An 11,534-nucleotide genomic window follows, 5' to 3' on the forward strand; every position below is an offset into this window, starting at 1 on the left:
ATTGGCTAAGGATGTGGTAACTTCTTAAACTCCTCAAACTTTCAGCTATTGAGATAGAAATACATGTTGTTGTTATATGCTGTCAAGTCCAAATCAACGCATAGCTCACCTTGCAGCAAGTTTTTAGACACTGCAAATCCTCCAGGAGGAGATGGCCCATTTTTCTCCCTTGGAACAGCTAGTGGATTTGAACCTCTTGTCTTTGAGTTGGTAGCACAATTCTTTATCCACTAGGGCCACGAGAGCTTCCCACACCTCTTATTCATGACTGCATTTCATTTATTTTTATCTGTGAATTATATCAATAAGAAACTAAAAGCCACTAGAAAAATTAGTACAATAATAATGAAAAGAGCCCATTCTTATGCCTGACACACCATTGTTGTTGTTAGGTGCCATCAAGAGGACCATGACTTGCATAACTCCGTAAACAGCGGATCAGAGCCTTGTTCTGTCTTGTCACCCCCACCGTCTCCCTCCACCTTGCTGAAGCCTATTGTTACTGTCAATGTTGATGTTCCATAAATGGTAATATTTGTAAACATCGTGGTCATCTGGTCATCACATCCTTCTGAAAATGCACCCTGCCTCCCTAGGACAGCTCTTTCTCCCACCCCACCTCCCAGAAACTCCTCTCCTTTTTCCCTGGGTCATTTACTGTGGGTTTAGAACCATGCTCAAGGATCGCCTTCCCTGGTTTATCCACTGAACCCACCTGCTTTCAGCAGTCTCCCTTCAGACCTCCCACTTCACTGGTAGGTGTGCTTCACATGTTTCTGAGCCTGTGCAAGGATCTTGTCTGCCTGGCTGACTCTCTTACTGCCTTCAGTTGGAACAGGCTGCAATGTGACATCCTGGGCAGCAGTGACCTCCTTGTGTATAAGGAGGTTAAAGGACTTTAAGGAAAAGATGGAAGACCCAAAAGTTGATGTCGAAGGGTCCCTTCTGAGTTGTTTGAGATCAGCAACATACCTTATGTTTCTCTTTACTTCACCCTAGCTGAGTATCTTGCAGGCACATTTAGTTCTGTGCTGTTTGACTGACAGATCAATCTAAAGGCTTATTGTACTCTTTGATGCTTGTCACAGAGAGTGACAGCTCTCCGTATGCAGAAGAATTTAGTAATATGTGCATGTGTCTTGGACGCTGGTTATAGTACACCCTAGCCCCCACGTATCAAACTGCTTCTAAGCAAACCCTTCCTGATCGTGCACCATTCTCCTGGTCTCTGCCATGCTCCAACCCATTGTTGCAGTTGCCATGGCAGTCCGTCTCTTTGACTATCTTCCTCTCCTATGTTGACCTTCTTCTTTTAGAAACATGATAATGTTTCTCAAAGGACTGGCTTCTCTGGATAGCATGCCCAGAGTATGTGAGACAGAACTTCAGTGAGTCTTTAACAAAGGGTGGGTGAACTATTGCCAACCATAAGTAGTATGTTCTGCTGCATCATTTTATGTCGGTGGGGAGCAAATTTGTTGTTAGTTATTCGCTAATTGCTCATGACACCATGTGTAATAGAACGGAATGTTTCCCCATCCTATGCCTTATTCACAGTAAATGGGACGCTGGAATTTACCATTGTAGTCATTGTTTATTTGGGTGTCCTCTAACGTAGAGGTCTTCCCCTCTTTCGCTGTCCCTCCACCTTCCCGAGCAGTGAGTAGCCTCTCCTAGAAACATACCCAAAGTATATGAGATGGAATTGTATCATCTTTGTCTTCAAGGGGCACTATGGCTGCACCGTCTTCAAGACATACCTGTTCTTTCAGCAGTCTTTGGAATATTCATTTTTTTCCTCCAACACCGCAGGTCAAAGGCATCATTTCTTCTGTCATCCTTATTCATTGTCCAGCTTTCAGCAGCACAACAAGTGATTGAAAAGACCATGGACTAAATCAAATGCATCTTAGTCCTCAAACTAACATATTGTTCCCCAATAATTTGGAGAAGTCCCTGACTGCAGACCTTTTCAAGTACCGTGTGTCTCCTGATCTCTTTACTGCTAGTACCAAGAGTATTTATCATGGATCCAAGGAAGATGAAGTCATAGACAATTTTAGTCTTTTCTCTGTCCACCAGGATGTTAAAGACCCTTAATCAGGTGGATTAACAGAGTAACTATAGCAATGAGCTCAAGTGTGTCAGAGATTGTGAAGATGGCACAGGAAAGAACAGGGTTCAGATCTGTTCATAGGGTCACAATGAGTTGATGGCCCCCTACAACAATGACAATTAATCTAGGAATAGCTCTTCTTCTAACCCTCCATCATATCTTGCTGTGACTCAGGAGGTTTTAGATTATATTTTGCAGTATCTTGTCAGATCTTTCTTTCTAGCCTATTAGTCTTGAAGCTCCACTATAACCTGTCCACGATGCACAGACCTAATGATATTTGAAAGATCAGTAGCCTCGTTGTCAGCATCCGAGCAACACAGAGGCCTCAACAGGACAACAAACTGAGAGGTGGAAGTGGGAACAGAGTAGAATAAGGCAAATAGAGGAGCCTTCTCCCAATTTTAGTGTGATATTTTAGAAGTAACAGAGCTTTCTCAGTTCTACAGTCAGCACTGTTGGCACCAGCAGTCAGGAAATGAAAAGATGAATTGCATTAGGAAAATTTACTGTCAGAGATGTCTCCAGAGTACTGAATAGCAACAAGGTGAGTCTAGAAACTAAAATGTGCCTAATCCAGGCCATGGTCTTTGTAATTACTTGCTTTGCATCAGAGAGCTGAACAATGACTATAGATGATAAAAGAACTGATGCCTTTGAATTGTGGTGTTGGAGAAAAATACTGAACATTCCATAGACTGCCAAGAGAACAAGTCTGTCCCGGAGAGAGTGAAACTAAGTTACTCATTGGAGGCAAGGATTTTGGAGCTCCATATCAAGTACTTTAGGCATATTACTAGGAGGGACCAGTCGTTGGAGAGGACATCATGCTTGGAAGTCTGGAGGGACAGCACATGCAAGAGAGAGATAGACACAGACACACCCTTGGAGGAGATGAATTGACACAGGAGCTGTAGTAATGAGAGGGTGTCAGAGACAGTGAGCCTGGCTCAGAATAGGGCAGAGTTCTAAGCTATTGTACGTAGGGTGGCCATGAATCACAGGCAACTTGACGGCACATACCAAAAACAAGAAGTTGATAGAAAAGATCTGTTGCAGATAGGAAAAAACCAGATGATTCCTTGAGTTCCTCCAGAGGTGGCGCGTTTCTGGAGGTTGCCATTTTCTACCTTATAGTGAGACTTTTTATAGGAGGGGAAAGACGGGCCCCATGAATTGAAGGCAAGGTCTTGTTTTTAATGTCTTGTTAAGAAACTATATTCTTTACACTTTTGAAATTAGGGTTTGGGACAGGTTCATTCCAGTGTTACCGCCTAGCTGAAAAGCTGGCTTTCCACCCCAGTAGAAGGAATCCAAACCTCGCTGTTAACAGTGTCTCCAGGTGATGCTTCACTTTGAAACTTTGTGGTTATGGGGAGCATCTGTGATTTCTGCCGGTTTGTGGTGCCTGAGAGTTATTCCTTGCTTTCTGTTGCTGAATTCCAGGTAGCTGCACCCTCTGTGGCATAGCCCTTTCTAATACCCCTTTGACTTAATACTGAAAGGACCTTCAGCTTCAGAGAACTCTGGGGTGGAGAAAAGTTGGGCAGGGAAGGAAGAGAGAAAATGAGTTAATTGCAGGCTGCCAGTTGTTTTAGGTGGCTTTCTACTTTATGAATCTAAGATCAGCATGAACTATGGACATCTTAGCTTGGAAATTTAACTAGCAACCAACACTACAACAACAGCAACAGCAAAAAAAAAAATCCCCTGTGTTTTGTTAATACTAGAAATGACCCATTGTACAGCTAATATAATATGGGAGAAAGAAAAGACTATGGTATCTGCTCTCTTTGTGCACCTGACCTTGAGCAGAATTATAACTTGTTTGTTGCAGAAGTTGAGCAGCTAATGTGCGGCTGCACCTGTTAGCTCTTGTATGTGAAATGGCAAAGCACTTGCAAAGTTCCCCACAGTTGCTTTGTGGGTGAAATGTTTGCCACAGTCTCATGAGCTGGAGTTGGTTTTTTGGTTTGGTGTTTTGTTTTTTTGCTTTCTTTTCCATAATGGATTCATTTGTATTTCTTACATCTCTTACTCTCCAAACTGTGCTTTCTCATGCTCTTTCAACATCCCGGTCTCCTCACTCAGTCTTAGAATAGGTTTGGCTTTTTCTTTTCAAGGTAACACTATTGTGGTGGTGTTGTTTTTAATACAGAGACCATGAACCAAGCCAGTCCTGCTAGGAAGCTGGAAGAAGTCCTCCACCTGGCCGAGCTGTGTATAGAAGTGTTGCAGCAGAATGAAGAGCATCATTCCGAGGTGATGACTCATTTTCACTGGGGGTTACAGCCACGGGTGACCCTCTACCCTGGTGCAGGGCAGCACTGAGGAAGTGAACTGAATAGAGCCTTTGACCTGGTCAATCATTCACCTGCAGGAAACAGACTGGCTGAGAAATTTCTGGAAGTGTAACTCCTAGCTGTTTCCAGTGCAATTACAGTGAAACCTCTGAGAGTTGGGACTCGAAGGGCTGCCTTGTTTTTCTGCATCTCACAAGGTTTCTGCTTTTGACAGAATTCTTGCTCCTCTCACTTTTTTTAAAGTTTTCTTTCTCTGACAGAGAACCTTATATAAGGTTTGACAAAATTAGATTTTATCAGATAGTATATAATGTCACACTCATTCCTGAGCACAGTCATGTTATGTGGGGCATAGAAGTTTTGCCCAAGGATGCAGAGCTAGTAAGAACCAAGGCTGTTCCACAAAGCTCACCTTTTAATGCCAAAGCCCTTACTGTCATCTGTCCTATGATTTCACTAGATAAAAATGTAAGTTAATTAACATGAAAAAGGAAACCTAGTGATAACATGTGGTGACAGCAGCATTGGATAGAAGGTATGCATAATGGTATATATGATCCAGCCTTGCATTCTTACCAGCAGTTTTGTTTCTTTACATTCTAACCTTATAACGTTTATAATGTTTTAAAGGACGATCATATGTTAACATTTATTAATGAGGTAGACAAGTTTTTCAGGCAAATGACTTATTCTACGACTTAATAGGCTCTCTCTTTCTGATAATCATAAGTTTACTTACTAAAACAAAAGAATTCCAGGGCTCTGAATTGGACTGGAGAAATATGTCGAATTAAATAAAGGTGATAAATTCCAGAGCCCTGACAACTTGTCAGTCCTGCGGAAGCTTATGAAATGAGCAAGAATAAGAAAACAAAAGAAACTAGGTTCATATGAATTTATAGAAGAGTTACATTTAATAAAACCTCATTCTCAAAAATACAAGAAACTGCAGGGACTGCATTTTAAACAAATTCTTGGAGGAGAGTATTTCTAAAACCTTACTATACGTAACTAAGATTTATTGTATCTGGTTATAAATATGATCATTCAAAACATCTGCTTTTAACTCACACTGTGGAAGCTAGTTCTTAGCTTGCATCTGCCATGTGTGAACTTGTTATAGATATTTTATTTTAAACTGAAGAAACAGCTGCTTCAATGATTTGAAATGAATTCCCAGGAGGTTTGATGGTGGGGTGGTTTCTTTTTTCCTTTCTGAGCCATATTACTATAGTTATGTTACAATGAAAATGATTTTGTGAAAAATATAGGTAGAGTTTATCTTTGTCTTTTGTTAAAAGCCATTATTACTGGATGAATTTTTTAAATTTTCATAAAAACCAATTAAAAGAATAAAAAAATAGCCAAGTACAGTTTGTATGTCAGCTGAACAGGTACACTCAGTATTCCTAAAGCTTCTGTAAAACTAGCATTTCATTTTCCTGCACAAAGGAAATAATAACTCTTTTAGTTCTCTCTTTTTCGGTGTCATTATTAAGTGATATACACACCCCTGAGGGAAGTCTGGTGGCCTAGTGGCAAGAAGCTGCGCTGCATTTCCAAAGGCATGCCGTGTGAGGCCACCAGATGCTCTGCAGGAGAAGGATGGGCAGTCACCTCCCATTTGATTAACTGTCTCTGAAAACCTGCTGGAGGCTCAGCCGTAGATCGCTTCTCACTCTACACAACCATACACGCACGCCACTCAAGGATCCTTGAGGGAGAGAGGTACAAATGGTTATGTGCTTGACAATTCACCAAAACGTTGGCAGTTCATATTCACCTATGGACATCTTGGAAAAAAAACCTGGTAATCTGCTTCTCAGAATGTCACACCCTTGAAAACCCCAAGGAGCAGTTCTACTTTGCCCACTTGCAATCGCTGTGGGTCAAAATCAACCCAGCAAGTAGCAACAGTGACGACCACACAGTCACTGAGATGTTCTTTAAAATCTCATGTTCCCCCCAGAACAATAAGAATGTAAACACTATTTGCTTTCTAGTTCACAAAATACAGTTGACATTGTTAACCTGAAATTGTCAAACATAAAAAAATCACTTCAGTTGATACCAAAATACTTAGTAACCCTAATGACTTCACTTTAGAATACTTTGTAACACTTTGGCATTTTCCCTTTCACAATGCTTCCAAATTCTTGGATTCCCACAGGGAAGAGAGGTAGGTAAAATTATTTTCTGTCCTTTATGTTTGTTTGTTTCTTTGTTTCTTTGTTTCACCCTTATGTGCAATTAAGCTAGAACCCTCCTTGGTTCTTAATAATTTTAAATTATTAACTTTAAAATTACTTTCCTTTTCATTCCCTCCTCTCTTTGAAATTAAATACTCAGAATATCCTGAGGGGGCTTGTTGTATCTACTTTACTGTTTTGGTGAATATGTCTGATTGATAATTGTCCACATAGGTATTGGCCATCTAAATAAAGCACAACTGGGATCTTGATGTTTGAGGGTTAACAGGGTTTTGTTGTTGTTTAGTTATGTTGTTTGCTTGGTTTGGGGTTGATTTTTATCTTGCTTTTAGGTGTGTTTTTTTTGTTGTTGTTGTTCAGTGTTTTTTGTGTGTGTCTGATGTGGCTTTTTGTTAGCAACAAGTTCTAACTTTCTCCCTAAACAAAAAAAGGGAGTGAAGTGCTTTGATTCTGAAACCGTGTTCAGCTTGAACTGGAGGCTGCACTCAGCACTGTTATTTCTTTTGCTGGATGTTGAAGCTGGAGTGACTTTCCTCCATGAAAGAGCGCCTGGCTCCACTCCCTTGGCGGAGGTTAATGTGCCTGCCTCAAGTAACTGGCGTGTCAGCTCCTTTTTATTTTCTCGCTTCTTCTCTCCACAGTGGCAGTTTACTTTGCAGGGCTAAGAGGTTGTTTGAATCTGTCAGCAATTTCTCAGTGAAGCAGGTTTTATGTCCTTCAGATCTTTGACAGTAGCTTACTGTAGGAGGCAGCCTGCCATTGCCTCTGAAAGCCTCTTGACCTCTCTTCCTAAGCTTCACTTTAGCTTCCCTGCATTTTCTCCTCAGAAAGATAGTTGAAGCTCCTTTCCAGAAAAATCGCTAAGGCTGTCTTCACACTCCAGTGACTGGTCTGTGTCGGAACAAAAATTTTAGTCCAACTGGTCTGGCAATTGTCCATCCAGAAGGCCACTCACCCTGATGAGGACCGGAGGTACCCGTGATGCCAGATTGGTAACCACAGGCTCTTAATAGCACACACCACAGCGCACACCTGCCATTTGACTGATAAGAACTGGAGATACAGAAAGGATGAGCAACTCGTCAGAGATGGATAACTAGTTCATAACTGAGTAAAGATTTCAGGTAGAGACGCTTTCCATTAAACCACGTTAAGATTGTTGTGTTTCTCCTAAGCATCCTAGCAGGGATGTAAATATGGGGGGACAGCTGAAGTACAAGCCCAGAGATCTCGCTTCCCTTCCTGCCAACCCGTCCTTCCTTATACTCCAGCTGACCCTCCAAGTCTTCCCAAGTGGGTGGAGTGCTTAGAGTATCTACAGGCAGATGGAGGAAACGTGCTGACTACCATCATAGTTCAAATCACCCTTTTGTTGCCTTGAATCAGAGCAGCTCAGTTCCTACTGAAGATCTCTAAAATACTTAGCCGGAGGAGCTCTGGTGGTCTAGTGGCAAGAAGCTGTGCTGCAATCCGAAGGCACGTGGTTCTAGGCCACCAGCCACTCCGCGGGAGAAGGATGAGCTGTCTCCTCCCGTGCGATTAACTGCTTCTGAAAACCCACCAGAGGGTCAGCTATGAGTCGGTTCATGGTGTACAACAAAAGCAACAACAAAATTTTTAACTAAAGAGTGGTCCATTGGTTGTGGCACTATAGGCAAGCAGGATGTTTGGGCATTACTTGGTTTCTGTAAAGACATCTCTCAGGTCACAGAAAGTGCTGGCTTCATCCTTCTCTTCAACCTGTGCTCCCCCAGTCTGTGTCACCAACCAGAGCAAGGCAGAGAACAGGGCTAGACTCCAGCATAAAGAGAAAGACCTTTCATCCCCCTGCTACCCAATCCTTTGGCTTATTCATGTCCCTATACTTCTCACCAGGCATGCACACATAGGGAGCATCTTTTATTATTATTATATTAATCTTAATTTTAATGAAAATTTATAGAGATTTTTTTTTAATTTTCATTCATTCATTGTTTCACTTTTCTCCCTGCCCACCCCTCCCCTCCAGTGCATTCTTCTCTTTTAAAAGTAAAAGAAAAATTCTTATACAATCCCTCCCCCTAAGTCCACATCACTATGCAGCCTTCATTCTGGACTCATGTCATGACAATAATACCTAATCCTATATATCTTTTTAAACAGTTCTCTTTCTCATCTGTTTCAATGCAATATACATAGTTTATCCCATCTTTCTCAGCCTCCTCCCCAACCCGTATGTCAGTCCCATTTTACAGCAGTGGCCCTATGCAGTATTTGTCCTTTTGTGACTGAGATATTTCACTCAGCATAATGTGTGCAGTTACCCAAAAGAAATTTTCCTTGAGCAAGAGTATACTCCCAATCTACTAGTAATCTCAGCAGCTGTTAATACTTACATCTGTATGCCCAGAAAGAGAAACCAACATGTTTAGGACATTTAGCAAAGAGAGCTGAGTCATGGTTAGATTAGCCTCTGGACCTGTTTCTCTTATTTAGATAGACAGTGACCAGTAAGTGGTATTCATATCACAATGGTAAACCCACTGCCATTAAGTTCTGATGTTGTGAGTCATCTGTTACTCAAAACGAATCTCCATTGTGTTTCTGAGGCTGTAAATCTCAACAGGAGCAGACTGTCCATTTTTCTCCCACAGAGCAGCTGGTGGATTCGAACTGTGATACTTTCAATTTGTATATAGCCCAATAAAGTTCATACTCCATCATCAAAGGCGTCTATTGACTAAATTACCCAGAGGTCCAATTTAATTTGTGTCAGTGACTCTCAAAGAGCTGGAGGATATGAATGTTCTAGTAAAAATAATTTTGCTAATCATTTATTTTGGAAGCAGGAGTGGCATCCACTTCCTAAACAACATGCCTCTGGAAACTCTATGGGCTTTGAGAAACGACGATACTTATAGAAAGGCTTCACGCCTTTTGTTCATAGGGTTCCTATGAGTCCTGCACAACTTGACAGCAATCAACAACAATCATTTATTCATTTTAATATATAACAAATTGGAAGCAGAAAGGGCATCTACTTCCTAAACCACATGTGTATGGAAACTCTATGAACTTGGAGAAATGATAGTTATAGAAAGGCCTTTTGTACACAGGGTTGATATGAGTCGTGCACAACTTGATGGCAATCAACAACAACAACAATATATAACAAAAAGCAACATGTTGTAAAGAATTTTCAAACCTATTATCTCATTCAGTTACTTAAAAGTTATATTCATGCCTGAACCTGAATAGGGCACAGTTTCGCACATCAGAAGAGGCATAAAATAAACTAAGCTTGACAGTAGTTTAGATGTCACCCTGAAAGTTCTACTGGCCACTCATAGGGGCTAAAATATGCTTAGAATAGAGACACTCAAGAGCTTCAAAATACAAAATCATCTATAAAATAAAGGATTTGGGGGAAAGGAACAATCCGTTCCAAAGTCAAGTTCACTATTCTTGCTCATTGAGGAAACCACTTCTTCTTTGTTTATAAATGATGAAATTTTTATTATATTTGTGAAAGTAAAAGTAATTAAAATCTGGAGACCCTAAGAAAAATTGTAGATGCTTCTGGTTAGACGATATCAGGAGATATTAGCAGTGATCTTATATCCCAAGTATAAACATATGTAAAGAAAACAGAGCAGGTAATGAATGGATCACATAGTTACTTATAAAGAAGTTATATTAAGACTTAATCTGTGCAGTCTAATTGCTGGATTCAGATCATTGCTCTGTTTCCTACTATGTGGTTTGAGACAAATTCTATTATCTCTTCTTTTTAGGATTCCTAAATCATTTAGTATTTTGCCCATAAAATTGTTTAGTGTCACAGCTCAGGGATGCCACGTTTCCTTCAGTTCTTTTGGCTTAAGAAATAGTGCACGTGACCCTCTGGTTTACCCCTTTTCCCACCCACCCCACTCTGTTCCTACCCCTTCCTCCTTGGATCCCCATACACATTTTACCAGTTCTCCTTCTGTTTTACAATAATGGGCCTATGCAGTATTTATCCTTGTGAGACTGAGTTACTTCATGCAACATAATGTAGGGCAAAGGGTTTTGGGGTTTTTTTCTCTACTAGTTTATTTACCTGGAAGCAGGAGCGGCATCCACTTCCGAAATGGCTTGCCTCCGGAAATCTGTGTACAAATAGTGCTCAGGCTGTTCGCTATGAATAGTCTACAACTCGACAGCATCAAACAACAACAACAACAAGTTTATTTACAAAATTTGAATACAAATTTGAACAAATTCTTTGAATTTCCCTCACCCCCACCCCCATCAAATTGTACAACCCAGTCAAAAAATTTTTAAAGATATATAAATGGCTTTCCCCTGTCGCCGCCAAGTTGTGCAGAGGCGGAGGCCTGTGTCTCGTAGTGCCTTCAAGATTCAGTTCCACCCGTAACCCACCACCTTGGCCAAGAAAGGCATTGCTGCTGGAGGTGTAATGGACGTTAATACCGCTTTACAAGAGGTGCTATAGACCGCCCTCCTCCACGATGGCCTAGCACGTGGAATCCGCGAAGCAGCCAAAGCCTTAGACAAGCGCCAGGCCCGTCTTCGTGTGCTGGCATCCAACTGTAATGAGCCCACGTATGTCAAGTTAGTGGTGGAGGCCCTTTGTGCTGAACACCACGTCAACCTGACAAAGGTTGATGATAATAAAAAACCGGGGGCAGGGGGGGCAGAGGCTAGGCCCCTGCAAAACTGACTGAGAAGGAAAGCCCCTCAATGTAGTTGGCTGCAGTTGTGTAGTTGTTAAGGACTATGGCAAAGAACCCCGGGCCAAGGATGTCATTGAAGAGTATTTCAAATGCAAGAAATGAAACCAATAAAGAACTTGGCATATTGCTTCTCTGTTATTTTTTTGAGGGGAGTGAGGAGCAGTAAACTGGAGATTTTTATACCAAC

General features: G+C 41.3%; 1 protein-coding gene across 2 annotated transcripts in view; it reads left to right on the top strand.

Moving 5' to 3' along the window:
- Positions 1-11,534, top strand: part of CADPS2 (Ca++-dependent secretion activator 2) — a 637,557-nt gene that overhangs the window by 520,717 nt on the left and 105,306 nt on the right. The window contains exons 18-19 of one of the 2 annotated variants that reach the window (XM_006901793.1): positions 4,275-4,378; positions 6,590-6,598. In XM_006901793.1, the coding sequence (XP_006901855.1) occupies positions 4,275-4,378; positions 6,590-6,598 (113 nt within the window). The remainder of the gene's footprint in view (positions 1-4,274; positions 4,379-6,589; positions 6,599-11,534) is intronic. The other variant, XM_006901794.1, reaches the window with a different exon arrangement.

This window comes from Elephantulus edwardii, unplaced genomic scaffold, assembly GCF_000299155.1.
Source record: "Elephantulus edwardii isolate Elephantulus edwardi_28Jun2011 unplaced genomic scaffold, EleEdw1.0 scaffold00345, whole genome shotgun sequence".
In the NCBI taxonomy this organism is placed as follows: Eukaryota; Metazoa; Chordata; class Mammalia; order Macroscelidea; family Macroscelididae; genus Elephantulus; species Elephantulus edwardii.